Raw genomic sequence first — 26916 nt, forward strand, 5'->3', positions numbered from 1 at the left:
GTTTGCAAGGTTGTCGTATTGATAACTATGATATTGCGATTTATAATTTGCGATTTCCGAGAGCCCGATTTCCTCCTTTCGATTATTCAGAACTGCCGTCAGTAGCGTCACTACTAAGGGAATCAGTGGAAACGACGGATGAAATTTCGGTTTCCGTTACATGAATATTTCATGAATATAACATCACGATCGAACATTTCCGTTTTGATGCGACGCAGATTATTCTTGGCGCAAATATAGAGCAGTGTGCCTTTTAAACGCGTCTCGACAGAACTAAACCAAACAGTGTTAAATGTAAACAATGACCTGCAGTAATAAACAGTTAATGCTATTTTATCACCGCTCTCTCTCTCTCTCTTTCTGTTTTTGCTACGAGGGTAGTATTTCTCACATATTAGGGTTGGCAGGTCTGCAGTACTGTCTGATTGTTTCCTTGCTTTCCAGGTATTCGCTACATATATCAAGGAACGCGCGTCATGCAGCTTTAACTTCGACTCTGCCTTTAACGTGAAATAAGGATAGGGTGTAGGCGGTCCGAAAGTTTCACGAGCCGTGTCGAAGCTGATCTCCGAGGCATCGGTGCCAAGAACCTCTCCTTCTCCTTCCTTGTTCGCGCATCTCGCCTTGCAGCGCCTTGATGATGCGCGGGCCGTGTGCCGGTGGCTGCGTTCGATGTGATCCTCTTTCGTGCCGCCAACAGATTATGTACAATGAATCCTATCTCGGCTCCCCACGTGTGTCCCGCCAGAATGCTTCGATCCACGTATACAAGCATCGACGCGCATCGTGTCTCGTGTACTCCTGTACAGACAGGCGTGTCGCTTACGCGTGCAGGTACACATAGGCGAGAGCGCGTCGTTCGTGTCTCCTAATGAGGCGCCGGCATCGAGCCACACGACCGGGACTCATCAGAGCCCGCAGTCCTCGAAGACGGTCGCTTCGAACTTCCCATCTTGCTCGGAAGAGTTTGCCTCGCCGGCGGCCTAACGAGCGCACCTCGTTAGCCTTTCGTCCCCGGCCGGGGATTCGTTTCGCATTGGTGGCCTTGCGTTCACTCGTGCGATCAACGTGTGCCGGATGAATCGGCCAGGATGAACCTGGGTGATTTGGAAACGCGGTTCTGTGGTTCTAGTTCGGTTGTCTTCTTGCTATATAGCCTTTTCGGTCTTTTTTCGCTTTTGTGAGAGCGCTGTCTTATTTTCTGGCTGTTGCTACCCCTCATTGGCTCCGCTTTAGCGTGTTTGCCGAAACCCACATGTCGTTCTGGGGGCATTTACAGCGTGTTATCATTTCCAGACTCGACGTCACAGTTTGCTCGCGGTGATTTTGCGCGCTTATTTGTCGCTATGCATGCAGCTCTTGCGCCGTGGATTTTGTTGCTTGCTGTATCCTGCATGACAGTCAGTGAATAATATTGTGTATGTTTGCATAGCGTCGTATATAGTTGCATAGCGGTCACGGGTTTCAGCCAATACAAATCGCTCAGTAGCGTGTAGATAGGTATATAGCTCGTTTATTAATGACTTGTGATTTTACAGTTCCTTCAAAACCAGCCATTGATCATTGATTTGTGATGCTACTGTTCTTTCAAAGAAGTTGCTATAAATTCAATGTATTAAATTACATACCTATTGTTTACTTTTCTGTTTTACTGGTGTTGATATACTGCTCCCTTGTCCTCTCTCCTTGTGATTTTATGTTACTGCTCGACACTTTAGTACTACGATTGGCACGATGGCTTATTCCTCGCAACGCACATGCACGCACGCACACACATGCACGCACGCACACCACACACACACACGCGCACGCACACACGCAGGCACACACACACGCACACGCACGCACGCACGCACGCGCACACACACACGCGCGCACGCACACACACACACACACACACACACACACACACACACACACACACACGCACACACACACACACACACACCCACACCACACACACCACACACGCACACACACACACACACACACACAAAAAAAAAACGAAAGAAAAGAAAAGCTTTCAATGTGGTCTTACGCGGTGACATTATATTAAATAGCGATAACACTGGTCATATACTTTGGCTGTGCAAAGTAAGCAGAAACAGTTCGGTCTAAGTTTAAAAAAAATCGGGAAAACAATGAAAAAGCATGCATGCGCATGCGCCTATCCGGTTCTATTTTGCGGATGCCTTCTTTATTCTTTTTCACTTATTTAAGGTTATTTGGACACACGTCTTTCAAGTAAAGTGCGCAAATAAAACTGTGTTCTCCCTCGGGGAGAACTTTATTTGCGTAGCCGCCGCTTCCGTGTTCGAGGTGAATGCGATATTCGCTGGTCCACGCGCCACTGTTTTCGCGGAGCCCTCTCCCCCTCCACCCTTTTCTCCAGGAATACAGCGTTGTCATTTTTCTCTTGAGCTGGTAGCTCTGTGGCGATTCCTGTTGCGTATTCATCCCAGAGGACATCACTCTACAAAATAAAATAAGAATAAATTGCCGCCACTTTCCGTGCGAATACATGAGTTCTCACTTGCCACAGGTGGGCAATGCTGGGAACATAGGACGAAATATTTTACTTGGCGAAGAATGTGGATACGGCATGCACAAATAAAACTTTCGTTTCGCTAGAAAAACAATTGCTTCCCTTTCTTCTGCTCACCCTCCATGCGCAAGAAAAGCGAAAAAAAAAAAAAGAGAAAAGAAAGTGCGCGTTGCAGGCACGTTCATGAATGCCCAATTCTGAAACCATGGCTATGGCGAAACTTCTTTTTCACAGCTTGCTCTTTTCCATGACCATTCTTGCTATCTCAATTTTCTCTCTCATCTATAATAACTACAGCGCTGCAACCCCTTATTCTCAAGCAAACGTCAATATCGACGCTCCACCTGTGGAGGTCATCGCTGTCGGTTGCCTAATGCAGTCAGCTGCGCTTCAAAGAGCTCGTGGGCTCCAGGACCCCGATTCCCGTGTGGGTAACCTTGTGGCATTCCTAGCGGGGAAGATAACCCCGTAATCTCTGGCTAACAGCAGAGAACCGAAGTTTCTCCATCACCTTCCCACCACCTAGCTACCCCACCCTGACGCCTCAACACCCATTACCTTCCGGTGGAGAACGAATCTCTTGAAATGAAGCATCCTTAAAAAAACAACACCAATAAAGACGTTTTCAAGGAAACAAGAAATTTCAGCGACGCGACGTTGCTTAAGAATTAACCCCTTTTCATCCTTTGAGCAAACGCTCAAAAGTGTGTGATTACGTTTAGTAGAGCTATAAACGTGGCTAGTTGGGGCTTATTCGTGATGATGTTGCGCTGATATTTAACAGTCGGTTTTTAACAGGCACTACGGGTACTTCGTTTATAAATACAAAGTCCGAACAAGACCCGGTGCGCGAAGAGCTGCATTGTGTATTGGACGCAGGTAACATTCCGAGGTCTTTTTGCCCTTGTATTTTCGTTGAAATCACCCCTAACAAATTATATGGGCACATCGTGTTCAGGAACGAATGTCTGTGTCAGGAAGCCCGCAATTTTCTTATGTTGAGCAGTCGCGCGCGCTGCTTTAAGACTTCCTTCTTCAGCAGCGGTTCGTACCTTGTGAGGAGGCGCCCTAACGTGTACCCAAGAGTAAACACAGGTATCAAGACTACGCTGCGCACATGTGACATCCCTCGACACGTGGCACGTTGCGATGCAACTGCTACATGTTGCAACACCTGGTGCAGTACAACGCAACTGCAGTGCAAAGTTGGCACTTATCAGCGCTACGCGGCGCGAATCTGAGATCGCTCGGCAAGTGTCACGATACTATGCAACTGCTACATGGCATGCCACCTGATGCAATAATATGCAACTGCAATGCAAAGTGTGCATGTGTCGACGCTACGCGGCGCGCATCTCACGTCACGTGATTCCTCGCGCGCTAGGACGCCTGTATGGGGCATGTTTCCGCAGCAGGCTAGCAAGCGCTGGCGTGGTGCAGTGATAGAGTAGCTGACTCCCGCGCAGACGGCCCGGGTTCGATATCGGCGGGAACTGCGTATTTATTTCTCATTCCTGGCGATAGCTGCGATGGACACAGGCGGCGGCGGACAACATCGCCAGCCGAAATGGCTATTGGATTGAGCCAATTACAGCTTACGCTGTAAAAGAAAGAGAAGAAAGCTTTAGGCTCTCTTCATAAATTTGCCACTGGTAGTACTCGCGGCTATGTCATCAGACGCTGGTTCATTTGTACGCTGACGAGCTTCCGCTAGCAAAGTGCAGATCCTACTCGCCTTCGTAAAGGCCCTGTGTTTGTGACGTATATTGGCGCCATCTTATTTTACCACATTGCTTGTTGGTACCGAGATCTCGGTGTGCACGTTTGCGCCTTTTCCCGCTTTTTTTCCTTCTTCGTGATTATACATATGACAGACAAGAGACTTCAGACAAAAGACCGCAAACCATGCATTGCAAGGTTTTTGCAAGTGAAAGTTTACGCGACAGACCTCGGTGGCGCACGTTTGGCATAAAAGGGGTTTCAAGAATTATTGCAGACACTAAGTATGCCTATGCTATCGCGAGTAAAAACAAGAATAACGTAATAGAATAGGAACATAAGAACCGCTACACTTCGAAGCCAGGTGCGTCAGAATACCAGACAATGCATGACATTCAAATGAACATGCCCGTGTCATGCCCGTCTACAGTATAGGGGCCGATTTCACAAAGCTTTTCGTTCTTAAGTGCTCTTTGTCATTGGCCGGCCGCCATTTCTAATATGTCCAGCATCAGGACTGGCTGAATTTTTCTCTTGCGGGCAATTATAACGCAAGATGTGAATTCGGACCAATGCACCTATGTTGAAAAGAACCGAGAACGAAGTTTGGCGGAGATTCGATCTGCAGCAAATGTTCTTGTGTTCTTGTTGCGCTATTCTGTAAGCACTATTCGGTAAGCTCTAAAGCTGTAGTCTTTTTTTTTTTCTCTGGGTCTTTCCCTATTCCCGAAGACGTCCATGTTGCAAGTGCGGTGCCAACATTCAGGGGGCTCAGAGATAGGCGCGTGGATTCGGAAATGCGTCCTTTAGTACTACGAAGTGGCCAGATTTAGTTTTCCTTTTCATGATGTCGACCCTGGAAACGCAACCCGACATCGGCTAGCCCAAGGACGGAGCAGCCACACGCGTTCGCCTGCAGAACAAAGCAGAAACGCGTCGACCAATACCGCTGCGCTTCGAAGCCAAAGTGGCCACGAGAGAGAAACAGCGCGACCCTGATTCGGTCCATTTGTTCTCGCCGATCGCGCTCTCTGCGATGAGGCTTCTTTCGTGGCCTTTGTGTTTTTGGATCAGGGCTCTCGCTCTTCTAGTGCCTGCCAACGCAGCCAAGGCAGGCGAGTTGGCGCCCGCATGTGGATGTGGTGGCCATTTCCGAGCGTCGGTTCTGCGGCTGCAGCAGCGGCAGCTAGTTTGCGTGGCCGAGCTGGGTCATTGGGAAACGCTTTCGCTCCGCAACGAGCGAGCGGGACGCGGCGCGGCCCGGGGTTTCCGGAGAATAGGAAGCGTCGGGCAATGATTAGCCGCATCGGCATTGCAAATGGCCTTCATGGATGCGCTGATGGATGTTCCAATTAGGAGTACGATTTAACGAGACTGCGGGATCCTCCTGTTCAGGCCGGGATTGGCTGTCTGTTCGCTTTCTCGGTTGGTCCCCTTCTTCTTCTTCTTCTTTTTTTTTTTTTTTTGCCTGGTATGTGTGTGTGCGTGCGTGTGCTTGCGTCGTGCGTGCGTGCGTGCGTGCTTTTGTGATCTGTGTTGCTGCACCTTTATACCCAGTGACGTTTGTGCTGCGCGAGCTCGTTACTTATCCGGTGACTTCGATGAGAAACTGAAGTGAGCGGAGGTAATGCTTGAACACCGTGTTGCTAATGGATCGACACTTGTTCTCGACCGAGGGTTACTTGAGAGAGAGAGAGAGAGAAAGCAGCGTACGATTCTTGGGGATCGTTGTGGAGATCTGTTGACGGCCCCAAATGTAAGGCTTGTTGCCAGTAATGACGACTCATTGTGTACTATGTGCGTAGACAGCATTCTAGCGTGAAAGAAAAAAGAAGTTTGTTGTTTTTACACTGCTTCTTTCTTGTCCTACATTTAATTGTAGCATTCCTTCAATAATTTTAATTCATTCTTTTTAACTTTACGTGTTTGTAGAGAGAAGTAGTAAACATATGCAGTGAATGCTTAGCAGTTTTGATCTTTACGGATATATTTTAGTTTTGATCGTGTAAGATTTTCATTCAGGGTGAGCTGAATGTCCTTTATCTGTACATTTTGTTGTCTCTTATTGCACAGGTAACACAGCTTGTAAAAGGTAACAACTTGTGGCCATTCCGCAAGATGACGCGCTTGATTGTTGAGCTCCAAGAGTTGAATCGCGACATTATTCGCTCTATAAAGGATTGAATGTAGTAGGTAATTAATCGCGTGAGGAAGTGCTTGGCGTTGTTGGAATGGAAAATAGGTTATCACCGTTTGACTCTGCAATCCTTCCTACCGCCTTCTTACAACCGCGTTTCACTAACCAGAGCGGAGACATATAGCCCGAAAATAAATTGCATCCCCCTGGTGACCGTCTTCATTGCTGTAGAGGACACTATTATGCAATAGAGGCAGAATTCACAGAAGGTTTTCGTTCTAAAACGCAGATATCAGCCATCGGCTGGCCCCCTTCGCTAGCAATATGTTCAACATCGCCATTTTCTGGGACTTGCTCTCACGCTAGGATTGTTCGTTAGACCATATTCCAGCCAATCCTGATGCCAGATATCTCATTAGTGAAGGTGACCAGCCAATGGTAAAGGCCATGTACTTACCAATGAAAATCTTTCTGAATTTGACCCCTGATCTCTATGCAGTTTTTGTCTTTGCTGTGCTCCCTACGTGTTATCTACGGTTCGCGTTCTTTTCTCTCAAACCGCTTTGTACTTCGCGGCCAAGGGACAGCGGGCCGTGACCCCGGATGTGTCGAACTCATCCGTTTCTACTTGGTCTCGGGACAGAAAAGCGAGTCTCCGAAGCCTTCGTGCGGATGAAAAGGATTCCTTTTTCTCGGTAGAAGACCAGCCAAGTGGCAAAAATACCGCGTTTCTGACGCTGAAAGCAAAAGTGTCAGGGCGGAGGTCTGGCGAAGTGGAAGAAAGGGGAAGAGCGAAAGCAAAGAGAAACGTTTTCTTTCTCTCCTTTTTTTCTTTTTGGAACGCGGACAGTTCACGCTGTTCCTTTGCTAACGACGCAGTCAAAATAGCAAACCGGACTAAAGCAAGAGAGGACTAGGGGGAGTTTTAGGGAAGGAAACAGCGGATAAGTGTGAGCTTCCAAATCCTCGCCGTTCATCTTTCTTACGCAAGAGAAGAACCCGCGCAGCACCGCGCGCGCGCGTTCTCCCGACAGCTTCTCGCGTAGCTTTCTCTCCACCGTCACTGTCGTGTGCCTCCTTTCTTGTTTTCTTTTCTTCTTATCTCGGTTTTATTCTCCGTTTGCTTTTTCCTGAACTTACGCCGTGCTTTCTGGCGCCTTGGCTTGCTTCTCCATCCTGGCAGAGAGTAAAAAGCATCGAAAAAGGAAAAGGGAAGTGTCTCCAAAGACGTTCTTCTTATCCCCCTTTTTTTTTCGAACCTGCTCGTCTGTGTGGCAGTAACGGTATAGGTTCGTCGTGTCGCCAGCTTCCGTCCGCCTGCTGTCTTTTACTTCTCTGTCGACGCGTGCACGCACGCACGCCCACAAACGCACACAGCCACTCGGTCGTCGGCGTCCCTGACCCGGGTTTACGCTCCCCGAGCGCGGTGTGCAGACTGCCGTCGCGCCGCCGCTGCTGCTGCAGCCTTTGCGTTTTGATGCCCTAGCTCCGCATCCTGCCTTACGCGCTTTCTACTTCGACAATAGATCCTAATGCGCCTTGCGCCTTGTCCCTTATGAGTTCTATTATAAAGTCGTTCCCTTCCTTACCCGAACTGGGGAGGGAGTGAGGGGGAGGCGTTGGTTGCGTCCCGTGTGCTTCTTCGGTGCGTTATACTTCGTAGCTGCCTTTTCCTGCTCCTTTTTTTTTTTCTTTTCGCGCCCGAGTCTGTGTGTGTGTGTGTGTGCCCTCTTGGCTCCACCGCCTTCATCTCTCCCACTTAACATCTGTCACAATTCGCCTTCGGAAGGGAGCTCCTGCAGCTGCTGCGAAGTCTAGTTGAATGAAAAGGAATCGCGTCGTGATTAAAACAACATGAGATATTTTAAAGGGAGCAGCGGTGGAGTCAGCGTTTTGCTCTTCGCATCCACGGCGGGATGTCACCGTTTTCTATTCTTCTTTCTTTTTTGTTTTCTTTATCTTTCTTTCTTTGGATTCCTTTTGTTCTCTTTCTTTTCCGTATCGTGACGCCTAGATAGAGCCATGCCTCCTGTTCCAAGAGAGGAGCTGCTGGAGGTCCTTGTAGGGGGCTTCCGATCGAGTCCGCTTATGCTTCGGCTAGGCTTTTGTTGTTCGCTTTTAGTTTTCTCGAGATAACGTTTATTTTTTGGCCCGCGCACTTGAGACGACATCTGTCGCTGCCGTCCTTGTCGCGTTGATGGGCGCACGAAACATGAGGGTGCGCGTTGGAATTGCGCGAAGGATATCTGTCATCGGCGGTTCGGTTGGCGCTTGTGTTTCTGTTGGGTGCGAAAGGCCTGTTCCGTTAAGCGTGCTGCCTGCTTTTTTTTTTCTCTTTTTTCTAATTTTTTAAAATCTCGTTGCTCGATCTGACATCGTACACATTTCGCATCTAGTAGCAGCCGAATCATTTCTGTATTTATGCTCTTTAACAAAAAGAAATAAAGAAGAAAAAATGCAAGCAGGAACATAACGGCTGCAGCGTTGTTCTGTCTTCGGGGTCGGAATCCTCCGCGTTAAGACACCGTCCTCGTCGAGAGCTCGCGCGAAATGTAATCCTGAATCAGCGTCGGCCATCCGTCGTCCAGGCGTTTACGTTTCAGGAAAACAGATATAACACGATAACAGATTAAGGGGTCGGAAAACAAAGCTAGCTCGGTGAATGTTGTCTTCGTGGAATTTTTTAAAGTGTTTAATTGTGCAGGAGGGTGCCTGTTAAGCTCTGGCTCTCTTTATCTCTTTTTTTTTCTTCTTTTTTAATCTAAGGGTAGGAACGTTGTTGAGTCATTATTTAGCACGAGGAAATATTATACGTGAACATGTAGTGCATGCCGCAATCACAAAACGTGCCTGCATTATGCATATTTATTTTTCTATGCTTTATGAATGTCGGCGTTTATTCGTGCTGTTCAAATGACCTGCGGCGCAGTTTTACTCGTCTTTTGAAAAGGTAGGACAGAGTGTTTTTTTACTGATAGCCTGATTTTCTTTAACACACTTATATTCTTGCACGACCAAAAAAATTTTAACAGAAAAACATATTTAGCGCCGCATCCCTTTCTTTCTTTCTTTCTTTCTTTCTTTCTTTCTTTCTTTCTTTCTTTCTTTCTTTCTTTCTTTCTTTCTTTCTTTCTTTCTTTCTTTCTTTCTTTCTTTCTTTCTTTCTTTACTGCTTAGAAAAACAAGAGGAAGGGAAGCGATTACGCGCTCCTCGCGAACACCGTCTCCGGTCCCAGGAGCCAAGGCCTCCCGGTTTTGGCCGCACGTGCTTGGTATTTTTCGCATCTCTAATTTCGATGCGTAATCCGATTAGTCCGAAGGGTGAAGTTATGCATGCGTCTGTTCCTTTGTGTTTAAAATTCGTATTCTGGCGATGCAGTTCAAAAGTGCAATAACTGGTGAAAAACCGGATGCTGGTTTCTTCTTCTTCGTGATCCTCTGCGTCCGTGTCTCTGACTTCCTGAAATGTTCCCGGGATTTATATTGCTGCCTGCTTTCTCTTAGTGCTTGTGCTGCTGGTACTGGCTTAAAGGGAATCTAAAAAAAAGAAAAAGGAAAAAGTAAGAATAATAATAAATGAGCGTGGGTTGAATAACGGATTGCAGTGCCCCGGAAATTGTGTCGTTTTCTTTGTTTTTTATTTATTTCTTTCTCTCTCTTTAATCCGCGTTCGACTGTTTTGACTTCATTTCCGACTGCGTGGGACAGAGCCGCAGCCCATGGGCGTTGCTGGGGCGGGCTTCTGGTTTCAATTATCGAGTTTGGGCGAAAAAAAAAATATATATATACAAGGACAAAAATGGCGCGAAAGCGCCGCGCAGCGAACGCCGAATGCGTGCCGCCGATCGCTAATTGCGATAACCGATATGAGCGGGCCGTAGAATATTTAGAAAGAAACGACCAAGTCACACCGGAACGACGTTTAGGAGAGGAGATAAAAACAAAAAAAAAGGAAGACGACTAAGTTGGCACGGTGGAAAGGAGGGCGGGAGCTAAATGCGCTCGCCTGTGGACATTAAGAAAAGTTGAGAGTGAAGGGAAAGGGTGTTTAAGTTCAGCAGAACGATCCAAAGGCGTGTCTTCCGAGGAGTAAAATTAAAGCAGAGCCAGTGTACGGACTCTGGAATAAAGCGGCCTAGAGCGAGTCTGTGAGAAAGAAGGGAGGCTAAATATAATGTATACTTGCATGGTGAAATAGAATTTCTCGGGGGCCAACGTGACGGAGAAGGTTTGTAATGGTGAAGGGAGCAAAATTCAACGCAAATGTAAAGAAAGAAACAAAAAAGAACGAGAGAGAGGGGGGGGGAAGTTATAGCAAGACCGGCGAGTTTCGGAGTCGTAAAATTAAACCCTGGCGAGCGAGATCGCGCGGTACGCGTGGTCATTTCCTAATTGGAAATGTCGGACGCACTGGCGGAGCCATTTTCGGGCGCTCTATATGTGTACGCGCGCTATTCTCGTGCCAAAGTTAGGAAGCGGTGGCGGCTGCCGTATTGGTTCGGACGGCTGCTCCGTAGGTGGCGCTTGTTCTTCTTCTTCTTCTTTTTTTTTTTTTTTGCCGGCGTATTTCTACTGGTGTTCATTGACCGTAATGCCTTCACCCGCCCTCCCGTGCCACCAACCTTATTTTTTTTTTTTTTCGTTTCTACGAGAAGAGCAGAGGGTACACGCTGTGCAGCTCGCGCTCTGAACGGTAATCGCTTCGAGACCGGCAGCGCGCAAGGAAGTTTTGTGGAAGTACCGGGGAGGACATGAGCTCGGCCCGGGCGATTTGGAAGAAACACAGCTTCCGCGCAGGGGGGCATTGCGCGTACGTGTAGCTCGTGCAGGCGGAAGGGATTTTCGGAAACGTTGTATATAAGCACACACACTGGCTCCGCGGGCTCACGCCGTCCTTCGGTGGCTTTAGGAGAGGAACGTAACACCGGGAAAATAGCCTGGGAGCCTGTTCGACTTTTTTTTTTTTTTTTTTCAGGGAGTTAGCGAAGATTTAGAATCTTCGCTGGGGCGCAGTTTGGGTATTGCACGAAGCGAACGTGCTTCACTTGGTCCCCGCTTTGATGTTCATTTTTGGATCTGCCTTTTCTGTGTGTGTTTGTAACTTGTGCGTTTGGAATGGTACGTGCATGTAGCTTACCGTGCTGGTGCAGGAAAATTCTAGCCTCCGCTGCCGGGCCGATTGGTAGATCGTTTTTTTTTTTAATGGTCACCGCAGCGCGGCCATAATTGTGCATGTCCAGTGACCGAATCAAGTACAACTTACTATAAACTCTTCCAAGCATCGTTTTGGCGGGCGATGGTCTTTGCGCCTGGTTCGTTTGCTGACTATATGTGGCGTACAACACGAAGGCGGGGACCAGAACGCTCTTTCTTAAAAAAAGATAATAACGTCCTGATAAGTTAATGACGCAAACGCAGAACTCACGAAAGTACTTCGTTTGTATTTTCGCACAGATTTAAAACTTTTTGGTCCTATATATCCTATTCGGGCTCGCTGGCATAGTAAACGCTGACCACATTCTGCAATTGTAAGAGCTCGTGCGCATTGGCGTACAGTTTTCGTAAAAGCTTCTCGTGCCACTCAGCGATGAACAAAATTTGTCGGCAGGTTCTTTTTTTTTTTTTTCGCAGGACTGCAGCAGTAAGACTGATGCTCAAAGGAGGCACAAGCTTCCAATGCTCATTCTTTAGTACTCGAAACCACCGAAAATTTTGCAAGTGCCCAGCATGCGCATCGACCACAGGGGTTCGACCGAGCGCGTAGTGACTTCAAAACATTTTACTAGAACTGTGTCATTGTATGTGTCCTTGATAGGTCAGGTCAGGCGCCCGGTGACTTCAACAGGTTTGAATATAAATGTTCATGGTATGTGTTCTTCCTGCGCTGGATGGCTAACAAGCTACGCACTTTCGTCCTGCTCACCTCGCTGTGCGTGTCGTTTTATTCGCCCGTCTCGCGCTGCGCTTTCGGTGATGACGCACTAAACGACGCATCTCAAGATTTTAGCTTTCCTAAACACTGCTATAAGACGACGATGGGGCAAGGCTGAATCCGCAAGGCTAAATCCGCCTGCAGCAATCATCATTATTGCATGCATAGATTACAGAAAAGACAGGGAGAAGAAGACCTGGAAGAAACGCTGGCAGCGGAATGCAAGTCACCGTGTATTGCGGATGTCGTTCGCCCGTCGCGTATTTTATTGCGATAGCAATTATATGGACACTCCAGGCGCATTCCTGCCGACGATGTCGCAGTCGCCGTGAGGTTCCGTATAAACTCCACGCGCGTCGTATGCTGCATGTGCGAGTGTAGGCGTGTGAGGGTGAGCTGGCGATCGCGGCTCACCCGCGATCTCGTTCCAATCTGGGTGGTCCGGGTGGCCCCGCGCGCCCGCCCGGGCCGCTGTATCTTGAAAGCCATCTGCGACGGGGACAGAGTCCGCCACGCGCTGTGTTTTCGCGTCTTAGTTCGCGTTAATGCGAGCGGCCGCACGAAGGTCGCTGCTGCTGCCGCGCTTACTCACTACAGCGTTCTGACAGCGAGTTTCCGCGCTCATCGAGTGAGATGTGTTCATGTTTGCTTGTGCGCGCGGAACAGCACGCTTGTTCATTGAGTTAGTGTGCCTATGTTTACAAGTTGACGCGGCCGATAAAACTACTATCCCTACCTCGTATAGCTGTCCACTAATTTGCTATCGCAATTGATGCTTCGCCTTTCGTGTGAAAGCGCGACCTTCTTAACCTCCTAATAAGCACGGAAGTGTCGATTCATCCATGTATTTCCTTTGCTTTTATCTCTTTGTCTCTTGCATAATCTTACACTCGTTTGTGAACGCATGGCACAACAATTCACGTCTTGTCGCCACTCATACGACACTACTCAATCTAGACTCAGCTAGATATTGCGAATAACTTTAGGAGAGTGTTCTTTGAGTACTTTATGCGAAGTCCTTATGCTTGATGTTTTGTTTTCAAGCGAAGCTTGTATTGTCTCACAAGTGTCGGCGGCGGCGGTGGTGGTGTCACGCTAAAACCCTATCGAAAACCTGTCGAAAACTCGCGCCTCGTTCACTTGGTATGTACCAAAATTGGCATGGAAGGGTACGAATGTATGACTAACATGACTAATAGGTCATGACATGAATAACATCACATGCTCGTCAGTTACGTCACGATTAACGATAATAAAATCACGTGTGCCGCATACCCGCATTGGATATGCGGGTATGAGCCAGGGATATGCGGGTGTGAGCCAGGGACAAGAAAGAAGAAAGAAAGAAAGAAAGAAAGAAAGAAGAAAGAAAGAAAGAAAAGGAAATAAAGGAAGAAATAGAAAGGGAATGAAAGAAAACCCGGCTACTCCCAGAGTAGAAGAGCAGGTGCGGGGAAAGTTGCGCCGACGCCGGATCACGTGACGCGCGCGAGCAATCAGGGTCGTTTGCTGTGTCGCAGGGAGGGAAAGGGAAGGGGTTGGCGCACGCTCCGCCGGGCTTCCCTCGCCTCAGATCAGATTCGGCGACTGGATGGGAACGCTGTGCGTGATGCGTTCCGCCGAGGAGCAGGCTGCGTTTGAGCAACGTCGCCGTGAACTTGCTCGGCAAAGGGCCCGTCGTCGACGTGCCGATTCTAGAGTGAGGGCTTCCGAAGCTCAGGTGAAACGTCATCGGAGGGCCGAGGACCTCGCGTTTAGGGCAAGCGAAGCGGAACGACTGCGACAGAGTCGTCTTGCCACAAGCTTCGCTTACCCCAATTTTCTCGACAGGGGAAGGGCTCTGAATTTTTTGTACGTCGTCGCTTTCTTCGCGAACGACATGGTTTGTAAACAGCTAGGCAAATCTTTCTGGCTTTCATTAAAGAAACTCTCCTTCTCTCACAGTGCGAAGAGATGAAGCTCCGTAAAATGGCCTAATCATTTGCCGCAATATTGCCTTGCCGCACCGTGAAAAACCCCTATCCTAGCGATTCTGTTGTAAACACAACCGAAGGACGTTTGTCTCTCGATTTCTCTTCTCCCGCCCCTTTCTTTTTTTCTCCCCGCACTGCCGTATAAACGTCGTCGTCGCCCTCATCGAATGTCGCGCGGCGGTGTCGCCCGTATAACGCAGATTGCGTTGGGAACAGCGCCGCGTTCCAGAGCTCGTTACTGCGCTTCCTTTCGGCCCTTCCGTCTCGGCGGGCGCCGACGTCGATTCGCGCGCGCGCTGCCGCCGCCGCCGCCGCACTGTCTCCCTGTCTTCCTGTTCCCAAGGGAAGCGAACTCGTTAAACTTAAGCGCGGCCTCTCTTTCTTCGCTCTTCGTTTGTTCTTCAGCGTCAGTTCCGAGGCTTCGCTCGACGCTCCTCTTGGTGACCGAGTTTCCTTCTGAGATTTTTTTCTCCTGTTTGTTTCGCGGCACATCTGACCTCAAGAGGGAGCGCCAGCTGCTGTGCTGTGCGGCTTGTTTACTTCGTGAGCGGTGAACACGAATTGCGTTAACTGATGCTATGTGCTGCCGGAGCTTGTCTTATACCACCCTTTGTTGTTTCTCTGTTGTTCGTGTGCGCAGAAGCGTCTGCTTCCTCGCCTGTCTCTCCTTGTACCGCTCTTCTTGCCTGATCACTTTGGCGTGTGGCCGCGAATATGTAATTTGCCTCTCGCTGTCCTGCAGCGCACCCTTGCGGCCGTGCTATCCCTCTTGGACAGTCCCCTGGGCGCTGACGCGCACGATCTTCCTCTTCCCTCAGCCTAATTCTGCTTTCTTAATTGTCCCTCCCTGTTGCTATGGAGAAAGTTTGGGGTCCCGGCGGCCACGTTGGAGGACTTGGTTCGTAATAAGAGTTTGCTTCTCTTCAGGTCGCTCCTTAACCGCGCAAAGCTTAGAGTAACGTACGGAAAATCCTCGTGGCACTGCGGTGTGTCTATTCTTCTCGCGGCCTTCTCTTGCCTCCTTTTTTTTTTTGCGGCGGCGAAACACAGAGCGGGGGTTGGGGCGGCGCACTTTTGTCTTGAATAATGGATGCGTTGGCGTAAGTGCCTGCATGAAAAATTCACAATGGAAACGCGCTCCGGCGCTTCGTCGTATATTCGTGGCAGCAGCGTCGTCCTGCACCGTCGTGCTTAGTTTGGCCGAGGCGTCGACTGAGTGAAAGGCTGTGTCTGCAATGGCGGTCTCGGTGGGATTTTGTATTGCGCTGTATGCGAGAGTGCTTTGAACGGAACGAGTCGAGCGCACGTGTGGGGTTGGTTTGGAGGTCGCATTCTTTTGACGTCTAGCCTATACAGGACTCGGCATCCCGAGGAGCGAGCCCGCGCAGCACGCAAGAATGGAAGCCGTGCGAGGATGAGTTATCGGCGCGGTCTGACAAACAGAGGACGACGTCGTGTTTGCAAACGAGAATGTTGACCTCGCAATTTTTACCGAGATGGAAGACGGGCGCCTCGTCATAAGCTTCACTGCAAGACTCGGAACGAGTATGTATTTGCCCCTCTCTCTGTTTTCCTTCTCTCCCTCCTGCCCCGTTTCTGAAGATAATTCGCGAGCTCTTAGCGTGTAACAGGATTCTCGCTCCAGCGAACAAAGTGCTTCTGTCTGTTTTCGCCCTGCTACTGGCTCCTTTTCTTTTCTTGCGTTTGTATCACCCACCTGCGTACTCTCGAGCTGCTCCTAATGTCGATTTTTTTCCCCTCTCCTCTTTCTTGCTTGCAAAACTGGAGCGTATAGAAAAGGATCTTCCTCCATTCTGCCTGCTTCCTTTCAGTTTCTTTTGGATTAGGTCTCTCGGGCCTTTGCACTTGTTCCAGACTCTATTAAGAGCCTTAGCTCCGCTGTGCTTCAGTACTTTAGCTCGCGATAAGCAAATAACTCCTTAAGTGAACGTTTTGCGCTACTTGGCGCTCGCGTCGCGGTGCTTTATTCATTACTCGACGCTAGCTGCTCAAATTAAATCCCCGACTTGCCGGATGTGTTTGCCCTCCCAATTACATTTTTTTTTCTTTCGTCCCCCCCCCCCCCCCTCCTCCTTATTTGCTTTTTTAATCTTCGTCGCGTTTCTTACCGAAGACATCCGAAGAGAGGGCTTGCCTTGCGTGCTGTTGGTTAACTGTGTCACGTAAGTTGTTCTCCTTGTATCTTGATACTTCGAGGTGACACGAAGAATATACGTGGTATTAATGTTACCACTTAACTCTCTCGACGTGCCGTTAATTAAGCCGGGCTTATTTCTACATCGTATTTGCACCAACAGTTGTTGTGGCTTTTTTTGCCGAAGTCGTTTTGCTTTCATTTTGTATCTGTCTGTAGTTTGGTGTTTAGAGAGGGAAAAAATAAGTAAGTGAGCTCCTGCACACTGCATGTTAGGTTGCGCCTTGCTCTTAAGTGTCCATAGGTACTTCACGGCGTGCGGGTCTTTCCTTCGCGGATTTCTTGACATTGAGAGAGATGGGCTGTATCCTTGTGGAAAGCGTCTGCGAAGAATATAGTGCATGTATCGCAAGTTTTTCTACCACTTGAGACCGACTAACCACAATCTTTCGCGATGTCTGAGGACGTTTTTTCTTTCTTTCTTTCTTTTCGATGCAAAGTAAAAAGTTACATCTTGGCAATTCGTTATTGACCGCATAAGGAGTTCTTCTCATGGTGAAGTGGTCTCCTGTACTCATGCCTACCGTCACCTCCTCGGCCACGTAGTGAGTTCGACTTCGAGAATGAGGTCACCACGCGATACGCTGCTGCCGCTGATCCACGTCCCACGCCAGTTCGATGTCGCTGCGCGTCTCTATACACCGGGCACTGTCTGAAAAAAAAAAAAAAATAGGGAGAAAGAAGACGCGTTTACCGGGGAGTCCTTCCTGTGGGGCCGCTGCAATTTGCCGCCACGGCCGAGGAAGCGACAGGGCAACGTTGGGACGGAACTACCGCGCTTCGCTGAGCGTCCGTCTCCGCATCCTTCCGGCCGCCGCCTGGTTCGTCTTTGTCCGTTCGTTTCCTGAGCTCTGGCGTCACTCTCACCCTTCCCGATGGGGCACGGCATACGGCCACCACCGCCTCATCCTCTGGGGCTCTCGTTTCCCGCCACCATTGCGGTGCTGCGGATGTGAAGAGGGGAGCGCCGCATTCCGAGCTTCATTTATTAGCGCGGTGCCGGCCTCGCCGCCAAACTTGATTATTGCCTGCGCCGCAGCCATCGCGCAGCAGATGTGGCATGGCCCGCCGCCTCGCGGTCTCCTGTTCGCCCGGTTCTCTTCCCCCGTTTACATGTTTGTTTGTTTGTTTTTTTCTCCGGCTGTGCGCAGTAAGGGCGAGCGACGAGACGAGGGCCAGAGACCGTATACAACGCACCGCTTTGCTGTCTTGTTCTATTGTTTCTAGCTATCCTCCGCGTTTTCAGACAACCGTGTAACATTTCAGCGAGCATTTGTTGTCGCCGCAACCTCGCGGACAAATACGTAGATACTGCTGCCGCCTACGCAATCCCTTTTCGCCTGTCTTTCTGCGCGTTCATTTTAAAGCCGCGGTTTGCGGGCTGCAGCCGCCATTTTATCTTCCTCCCTGCGCACCGTGTTCTTTACTTTTCCGCGTTCGTGACTGCGGCGAGTGATCGCTGATGCCATTACTAAACTCCGCCGCGGACGCGATCCTTTAGCTCTTGATGTTTACTCTCTCGTCGGCACCTTTGCGCTGCTGAACGGAGCTCCCCATCGATTTAATAAAACCGAGAAGGTTGGACAGGTTTATTTACGTTTCAATATCGTGAATTAGCAAATGTCTCATTATAGCCGCGCTTGAACTTTAAGACACAGAGCATATGCTTTCTCTAATTTGCTTCGTACAGACTCCACATCACTTGCCTGTAGAGCCTGAAAGCGCGCGTTCGCACCGTCTAGTGCGTGTCTCAGCGCGGACACTTCAGTATCAGTAATCGATGGCTGTAGTCGGGCTATAAGTCACGACAGGTGATAAGACTCGCCTTCATATCGCATTTTGGTGACCGATGAGGTTTGCCTGCCTTAGGGCACGGTATAGTCGATAAAAACGAGCAGTAACCAGCGAATAGCCAACTGCGACCAGCCCGTGCTGAAACCAAGTTGTCTCGCTCGGCAAAAGGCGCAAACGCAGGCGCACCGCTCCTTGGTGGTTTAAGCACTGTGTCCGTGTTCTGCGCAAATGCTCAGGGGGCTGTAGTTCTATCTTAGCCGTCAGCAAGTCGCCTGAGTGGAAATGAAGAAAGCGTTGAGTGAGGCACAGCATTATACTATACGGTCCCGTAAGCAGTTTTGCGGCTGCTTGTGGGGCAGTATATTGTTGTTGGGTTAATTGGTATGATCAGGCGTACCTGCCAACCAATGAAGTAAAGGTAATTATAACATCAACCTCTCGTGGCTTTATATGCGCTAGCTCATGAAGAGGGCACGATTCTAATCTAACCACACACGCACATGCACGCACAGTAAAATCGAACGCAACTGAGGTCGTTTCTGTTGTGCAAGCGGGTTATATATGGCTTGCAGATGTCGTTTTGGGATATACATCGTGGCCCAACTCTCTGGGTTTTCTTGTGGCTGACCTAATCTGGGAAGCACAGCGCATAACACTAAGATACAGAAAGAGAGGCGAGCACGTCACGGCGGTGTGTTTGTCATTCCATGTATTCGTCTTACCGCGTCGTGCTTGTTTTTGAACACGGCATCCGCCGCGGTGTGTCAGTGGCTGTAGCATTCTGCTGCCGAGAATGAAGTCGCGGGTTTCATTCCCGACCGCTTTACGATACGGGAGAAAAAAATAGAAGCTCGTGTGCTTATATAGGTGCACGTTAAAACGCTCCGGGTGGTCATAATAACCCGGAGTGCTCCAGTACGCTGTCGCTAATTGTGTTACTTTAGGACAGTTAAACCACACCAATCGCTTAATCAATCTGTTTTGCCATGAATTGCCCGCTTGCTCAACTTTCGACACTTTTCGACTAAATGTGAAATGCCCTCGTGACGCCTCCGTGGCACCGGCGTCAGTGCGGCGGCTTCCGCCGTTTCTTCGACTCTCATTCATTGACATTCTGCGGCTTCATCTATAGATGTATGCTTTATTTAATATCGTATTTCCGATTAGTTGATCGCATATTGAGCGCAAATTTGTGCGGGAGGAGCTCGCTGATGAAGGGACATCGATTACAAATCCCGCGAAGCAGGGTGTGCACGCTAACCACCGTTCCAGTCTTCGGCGGCTTCCCGTCCGTGTTGGCACATCGATCGTGCTTCGAGATCGCCATCGGTCACCGCTTCCGCTTCCTCTGGCTCACCCTTCTGCTTCCTCTGTCTGCCGCCACTTCCTCCGCACGGCGTAGGCGACACGCGGCCGTCGCTGGAATCGAGGACGCGGTTTTCCAGTGCTTCGTCAAGGTCTGTCTATAGGCCCGACTTGGAGATATATAAAAGAAAGGATGAAAAAAAAAATGCTTCATCGATCCCCGGTCTGCCATCGTTGTTGTGGGATCGTGCTGTTTTGGGTCTGAAGGACGCGCCTCTGTGCCCTCTTGCCTTGCCTTCATTTTTGGCGAGTTCTTTCTGTTCACCTTCTCGTACACAACTGTCCAAGGGGCACATTCAAGAACGTTTGAGTAGATTCTAATCTAACCGAGCGCACATCGAGCGCCGCTGCATGCCATTTTCAAGCTCTTTCCAAACTTCGAACACGCTCGAAAAGGCAAGACACGGATAGACCTTAAGTGGTAGTGCAAAAGTACCCGAGTGAGAGGCTGTTACTTGCATGTGTTACTGTTACTCTCTTTGCGAAAGCACGATGCGAAACGGCATGCGGGTTCGCAGCCACATTTAGTCGACATTCCTTTCATTCGTAGTCCCGTTTCTCGTCATTGCTCACGCCTTCTTTCTTTTTTTCTTTTTTTGTTCGTATAGGTTTACTGGAATCTCTTCATCATAGTTAAGCTGCACTGTTTGAAAGGAACGCCCAGTTATAGGATAATTCCTTGCACCCCCCAGCTTGGACTTCCCAAAATCCCCTTTTGCCTAACCTTCTTTGCTTTGTTTTTTTTTTCCTGCCGCGTCGCAGCGCGTTCCCAAAAGCGCTCCCCATTAGGGAGAAACCACCGCGATTTTCCTCGCAACAACGTTTCAAAGTACGTGTCATTCCCACTCCAGTTCGGAGTCAGTGGTGTCTCTCCTCTTCCCGTACTTTAGAAGTGACAAAAAAAAAAATTCCCCCATCGGAAAGAGATTATCGCGGAACTCAATCCCGTAATAACAAGGTATCTCGGAAAGAAGCGCCCCTTTCATTCTTTTCAGAGAAAGTCCAAAGGGGAGCTGGGGGAGGTGAAAACGGTGAAAAAGGTCTCGCGGCTTTATGTCTCTCGTTAATGTGAGAACAAATAGTCCTTTCTCTGAGAGCGCCGTATTGCATTGTACGCATTCTCTCGTGCTCGGCCTCTGCCGCGCAGCCGCTGCCTATATACCTCGCAGCAGCGCAAGTTCACGAGTCTGTCTCTGAGGCTCTCTCGGTGCGCTCGCGCGCCCCGTGTAGGCGTCCTCCGTTTCCTCCTCCCCCGTTCCTTATACGCGTTTCGTCGCGCTCGCGCCCGGGTCTAAAACGCGCGGCGGGGTTAAGCTGCCTTTGTTCCGTGCCTTTTTCGGCCCGCTGCGCGTAACGAGCTTTTAACGATGCGCCGTTTCTTTATTCAGGTGGAAAGGGACACCTCGCCTTGGCGGCCTGCGAACCCATTATTTTCGGTCTCCGCGCCGACTCGCGCCGTCGCCTACCCTGTTTCTTAGTGCGCGTCGCTGCCGATGACTGCGCACGGTTCGACTCTTCTCACTTCTCCCTGCATATATATATTTTTTAAATTTTGCTTTACGTCGCCGAACCTATTCTTCCCCCCGTCATCTGCAGCGTTCCACTACATTTCAGCTTCTCCTGCCTTATTGCTAAGTTTCTTACGTTTTTACCATTCTCTGAACGGGCTGTAGCGAACTCATTTTAGCACTTCCTAGTGTTTGTGTAAGCCCGTGCGGATCTGTCTTTTTTTTTTTTTTTTTCTAGAGCGGGAAATAGTCGAAACGGTGGTTAATGTAACGCGATTTTGCTTGGCTGTGAGTGCTTTCTTCCAGGGTGGAGCGTGATAATGGTGGAACGTGAAAGAAACTATACCGTCGCCTTCCTTACGAGCGCGCAATCGTATTGTAGCCATCTTTATCGCCATTTTACTGAATTCGCCAGTCGCATACGGTGTTCTCACCGGGATGTCTGCTGTATGCGCGCTTTAGTGTACAATGATCTGAAGTGAAGGCGCGAAAACGACGACGGACGAAGAGAGAGCATCGCTTCGTCCGTCGTCGTTTTCGCGCCTTCACTTCAGATCATGCTTAACCAACACGCCCAACTATCCATCTTAGTGTACAAATGTTGAAACATATTCTGTGGAACATGTTTCGATGTAAAATAAAGGAGGGCTGTGGGGGGTTTTGCTGTTTGTAGAAGTACTCATTGTGAAATTGGCACTATAGCGATGACAGTTTTTTTTTTTCTAAACCAGAATAGCAATTTAGCCAAGTTGGTCGTTGAATTTAGTGACTGATAAAGCCGCGCGAAACTCGTGAAAAGCGAGAGCAAACCGGATACGGTGAAACGAAGGCATTACGCGGACGCTGTTACAGCATGAGACAAAGTTCTCGACTGCGCACGCGCAAAAAAGCGAGAGACTGCACAGAATATCAAGCCAGCTAGCTTAGTCTCACACGAGTAATTCGCTGGAATAACAATAAGGAAATAACGAAAAAAAAAAAAAAAGCCCCGACGATACATTCTTACTTTTCTCTATACAGCTACACTACTTTTTTCCCTCCTTTTGACTGGTTCAATCGCGCATGGCTTGGCATTTCGCCTGACGCTTATGTACCTGTATAATGAGGCAGTAAATTGGCTCTGACGGTACACTTTGCCTTCTTTTAAAGTGCGCCCTGTTTTTAGCCGTTTGACTATTTGCCTCGCGATTGTTTTTTTTTTTTTTTTTTCGTGCCTGTCTTCTATCGCTTCTTCTAAAACAGGGTCAGTTAATTAGCGTACGCGCTCGTCCTTTGTGTAAAAGAAAACAAGTAGTAAGCAAATAAAGAAAATAAAGCTCTCTTGTGAGGCATGCGCCTTCGATGTAATGAGGTGTACGAGTAAAGAGTGAACAGGAGAGAGAGACGACGTTATTGGAAAAAGTTTATAGCGCCGGGATCGCCTCGTCGCAAGAGATTTCTCCAGCCTCTTGCCTCCAGACTGCTTCCGCAGGCGATGCAGGTTTTTCTTTTAGTGTAGCTTCCTCGCTATCTTTTTTCTTGGACGTGCGCTGTTGATTGCGTTATCGTTACTTTGCGCCGGCGAAGATTAATTAGGCAGCGACGTGTTTCGGTTATGATAGCCGGAGCCGCCCGGTTTTCGCTGCTCGTTTCGCTTCGGCCGTTTGAAAATAATTGCTACGAAATAAGGCGCTTCAATCGGGTTTCTCGTCGATCACCGGCGCGTCTTTTCCTGCTAATATACCTGGAGTGAAGATGTTCTCGCCTTGCTTATCGAATTTAGTCATCAGCGCGTCCTCGATTTACTTATTATTATTATTTTCTTTGTTTCCTCAGGGACCGCTGGAAAGCTCTGGACAATATTTGAAGATGACAGCCTTCATGCTCCCACGCTTATAATTCTTTTTTGTTTGTTTAATGTTTATGATTTCTTACCGTGGAATCCGGGTTGTGTCCAAAGATGTTACCCTTGTAGTGAATGGAATCTGTAAAAAGATATAGAAAGTGCCGTTAATGTCTGCCAGTTTCGATTACGTGCTTTTGCGAAACGTTCGTGTATCTTATGTTAAGGTACGCGGGTCTTTATTTCACCTTTTGCCCCCATTAGAAAAGAGGGCTACAAAACATTGAATGGTTTCAAAACATTCGATGGCTCATTTCCCGAACCCACCTTTGTCAGCACACCATAGTGTAAAACTGGCACATAAACGGGGAGCTTCTGAGTACTTGTATATAAGCCGAAACTTGCAAAGTAGTAGTAACGGTAAATCTTTCTTGATCCGTGACATTTTCTACCCTCAGTTGCAGGGACGCGTTTTTTTTTCTTGTTTTTTTTTTTCTTCTTTTTGCGGTTGCCCGAAGCAACCGAAACCTAATAAAAGTGACAGCAGACGTGTGTTCATTCATTTCAATTATTCATTGAAACACAGTAGTTTGTAACCTGGAGAAGTGTGCTCACAAAACACAGCAGCAATCTTTTTTTTTTTTCCCTTTTTCTTGCTATTAGGAAATGAGGAGGAGGAGGAGGAAGAACAAGATGGATACCACTCGGACAGAGAACAAGTGTTGCAGTTCGACGATTTCATCAAACGGTGAGTGATTGCGGTTATTTTGATTTTATTATCGCTATTACTTCATTTCGCAGCAGTGACTAAGAAGCGGTGTCACAATGCAGGAACGTTCATTTAATATAGACCCTCACGGCGTTGGCAAACACGTCCGGCATAAATGTTTTGTGTCGCCACCTATTGGAGAAGTTTTACGGAAGTTATACCGGTTTGCGGTTAACGTGGACGGCCGCGACGACGCTGGTAGCGAGATGTTGTGATGCTTGGCCAGCAACAACGTGGGAGGCGTTTCTGCGTTATATAGGTGGTACTCGTCTAAGCAATGTAAAACAAAAGGCACCGCATGTTGATTGCACGGCTGCCGATAATTTGCACCAGCAGATAAGTATGATGTGTTTAGTTACTGCAACAATTATAATCGCTCTGTGTACCTCTGTGGTTAAACACTTCGCCACGGGATGGCGCCACCAACCGCGCGGCTCACGTTTACGTCTCGTTAACCCAGCATTCCGTGAACGGTAATTACGTGTATGGATGAGCTAGAACGCTCCGCTCTTTCATAATCGCCGGTGTTTAACGGGAAGAAAGACAGTGGCTGGCCGCAGTGGTCCGCCAGTATTGGACCTCTTCGCATGCCTACGCCATTCCTCCGCACCTAATCTCAGTTTTATAAGTCAATGTCGTCTTCAAAAAGAGAAGAAACAGTGCATACGTGTTCTTGATGTAGGACTCCTATTTGAACGGGTCTGCTGTCTTTTTATTGGGGTCTCCTATTGGAGCCTCTCAAAAGGCTTATCTATAATTCAATACAATAGGATTAGCAGTGGTCGAACAAGCGATATCTCTACAGCCATTGTTTCGACAAACATTTGCTCCAGAGATATTCCTTGTTCGACCACTGTTGATCATTTCAAGTGTACACTTTACTCTGAACGTCTGCCTTGTTTGAAATACTAAGCACACTCTCTTTCTCAAAAAGTTGACTGCATACACATGCGAGCAATAGCTTTCTGTGATCGCAGGCGTGCCGATATCTCAGCAGGCGACTGAAGGGGCCCGTAGCCATAGTGTAATAACCTTTAACAATTACATGGTGATGCAGAAAAAGAAAAATCTGTTTAGAAATCAAATAGACAAATATAGCTGCTTCGAACTTTTTGGTTCCTGAAGCAGGTCGCAGAGCAGAAAACACTTTTTATGCGAGGTTTCCACCGCAGAGCCTCTACGCGGGGCGTTCAGGCGTTTCCTGTTTACGAGTTAGTGAGCGCTTCGTCTCCCGCACGAACTCATTTTACTGCGATAGCAATTATATGGACACTCCAAATCGAATTTCTGCCGTCGGCGTCGCCGTGGCCGTGAGGTTCCCTATGACGTCAACGGCGATGAAATCGTCGCCGCGATCCGGACGCTGTATGCACGAATGAAATGGCGCGAGGGCCGCGCGCTTTCACGGGGAGCGAACGCACGTCGGAGAACAAACGCGCGTTCTGCGCCGTGCTCCCTGAAGGGCTGCAGAATTAAGCGTTTCTTTCCTCTTTTACAATAACCATAAATAGAGAGCAAACGCTACTTTTTCCGTCGCGCGAAAGGCCGGGGGGCGACTTAGCGACTTAGCTGCGGCACCAAATGCGTATTTATCTAAAAACGTTGCGAGGCGAGAAGGTGGTAAAGACTTCCTACGCTGCTCGACGAGTTTCCCGTTCTGATATCGTCGAAAACCTCCGAGCCGCCCCCAGAGGCCCTGGCCACATGCAGTCACCAACGCTGCGCGCGTTCGGTGCGAACGCGGGCAAAACGCCGATGGCGTCGACAACAGTTCTGCGCGTTGCTGGTGCTGCTGCATGTCCAAGTTCATACAGCTGGTAAAACTACTATCCTTAAGCACGTGTGTCCGAGTGTGTATACGAGTGACGTGTGTAGACTGTGTGCGAAGGAGCGAGCTACCGCGGCTCACATCCTTTGGGACTGTGGTATAAATCCGAGAGAAGCCAGTGAGAAGACGACGATCCCGCCGCAGCTAGAGGCTGCAACGAGGATCTACGACCAAGAGACACAACTCAAGGCCGTCCAGCAGGTCTCGGCAGCTCTAGGAAGGCAGCAACCTAGCGAAACCGAGGATAAGGGGGGCGGCACCCCCAGGAAGGGGGCGGCGGCCCTCTCGGACCCGCGGAAGTAGCGAGGGAGCAAGACCTCGAGGAGCATAACGCACGAGACTGAGGTAGTGGCCGCGTCGCGATGAAAGCTCGTCCTCCCTGCGTGGAGGGAGCCTAATCGACTCTGCAGGCATTCTCAATAAAGTTATTCTCTCTCTCTCTCTCTCTCACTCCGTATAGCTCTCTACTAATTTGCTATCGAAATTGATGCTTCACCTTTCGGGTGAAGCTGCGACATTTTTTTTTTTTTTTTTGCTCGCTCGCTCGCTCGCTCGCTCGCTCGCTCGCTGTCCGACAGAACGCGGCGCCGTGCATTAGTAGCGAGCAGGCCACCTCCAGAGCGCGACCTTGCCTCGACGTCTACTGAGCGCGTCGGCAGCATTTTCGTCGGGCGTCGTCCAGGCAGCCAAGGACGCCGATGGATTGGGACCCCAGGGGAACGAATAAATGAAGCGGATTGGCAGCGGAGGGCATTATTGAACCTCCCCTTCTTTAGTTTTGGAAGGAATGTAGGAGCGAGCATGTGCCGGTGCGGATCCTTGCCCGAGGCGACAGTTCTTTCGGTCTCGCTTCCCGCAATTTAGATACCGAAGCAGCCACCGCGCGCCTGTATGTGAGCCGAAATATTGAGGAAATGCCGAGTTAGGAAAGCGGTAGATGAGGGGAGTGTGCACGAGGGTGAGGGGCGCTCGCACGCCTGGAATTCCGCGCCGCCATTGCAGACGCGCGCTTGGCGGGCCGAAGGAAAGGTGCGGCGAAAGAAAGCTTCTAGAAGGGAAAAAAAAAAAAAAAAAGGTGGAAGAAGAGTGGTAGGACGATGGGCGAAAGATCTCCCATTGCTGTCCGGTTTTTCTTTCCCGTTCTTTAGCTTCTGCTCTTTCACTTATCTCCTTGCCCGCATCGCGGGAAACACGGGCCAGATAGAAATAAAGGAGTCACGGATCCAAAGGAGAAGACGTTCGGAGCAAGAGAGAGATGAAAAAAAAAAAAAAAAAGAAAACGGGAGTTTGCAGAGGAGCTGCCTGCCCT

The 26916-nt window shown here is 49.1% G+C and overlaps 1 protein-coding gene across 1 annotated transcript in view; it reads left to right on the plus strand.

Annotated features, from left to right (window-relative positions):
• The window catches only part of LOC119455719 (protein timeless homolog), a 317713-nt gene that overhangs the window by 143516 nt on the left and 147281 nt on the right, over window positions 1–26916 (plus strand). Inside the window, exon 16 of the mRNA XM_037717145.2 lies at window positions 23674–23758. Within this exon, the coding sequence (XP_037573073.1) occupies window positions 23674–23758 (85 nt within the window). The remainder of the gene's footprint in view (window positions 1–23673; window positions 23759–26916) is intronic.

The sequence above is a fragment of the Dermacentor silvarum genome, chromosome 6 (assembly GCF_013339745.2).
Source record: "Dermacentor silvarum isolate Dsil-2018 chromosome 6, BIME_Dsil_1.4, whole genome shotgun sequence".
Classification (NCBI taxonomy): Eukaryota; Metazoa; Arthropoda; class Arachnida; order Ixodida; family Ixodidae; genus Dermacentor; species Dermacentor silvarum.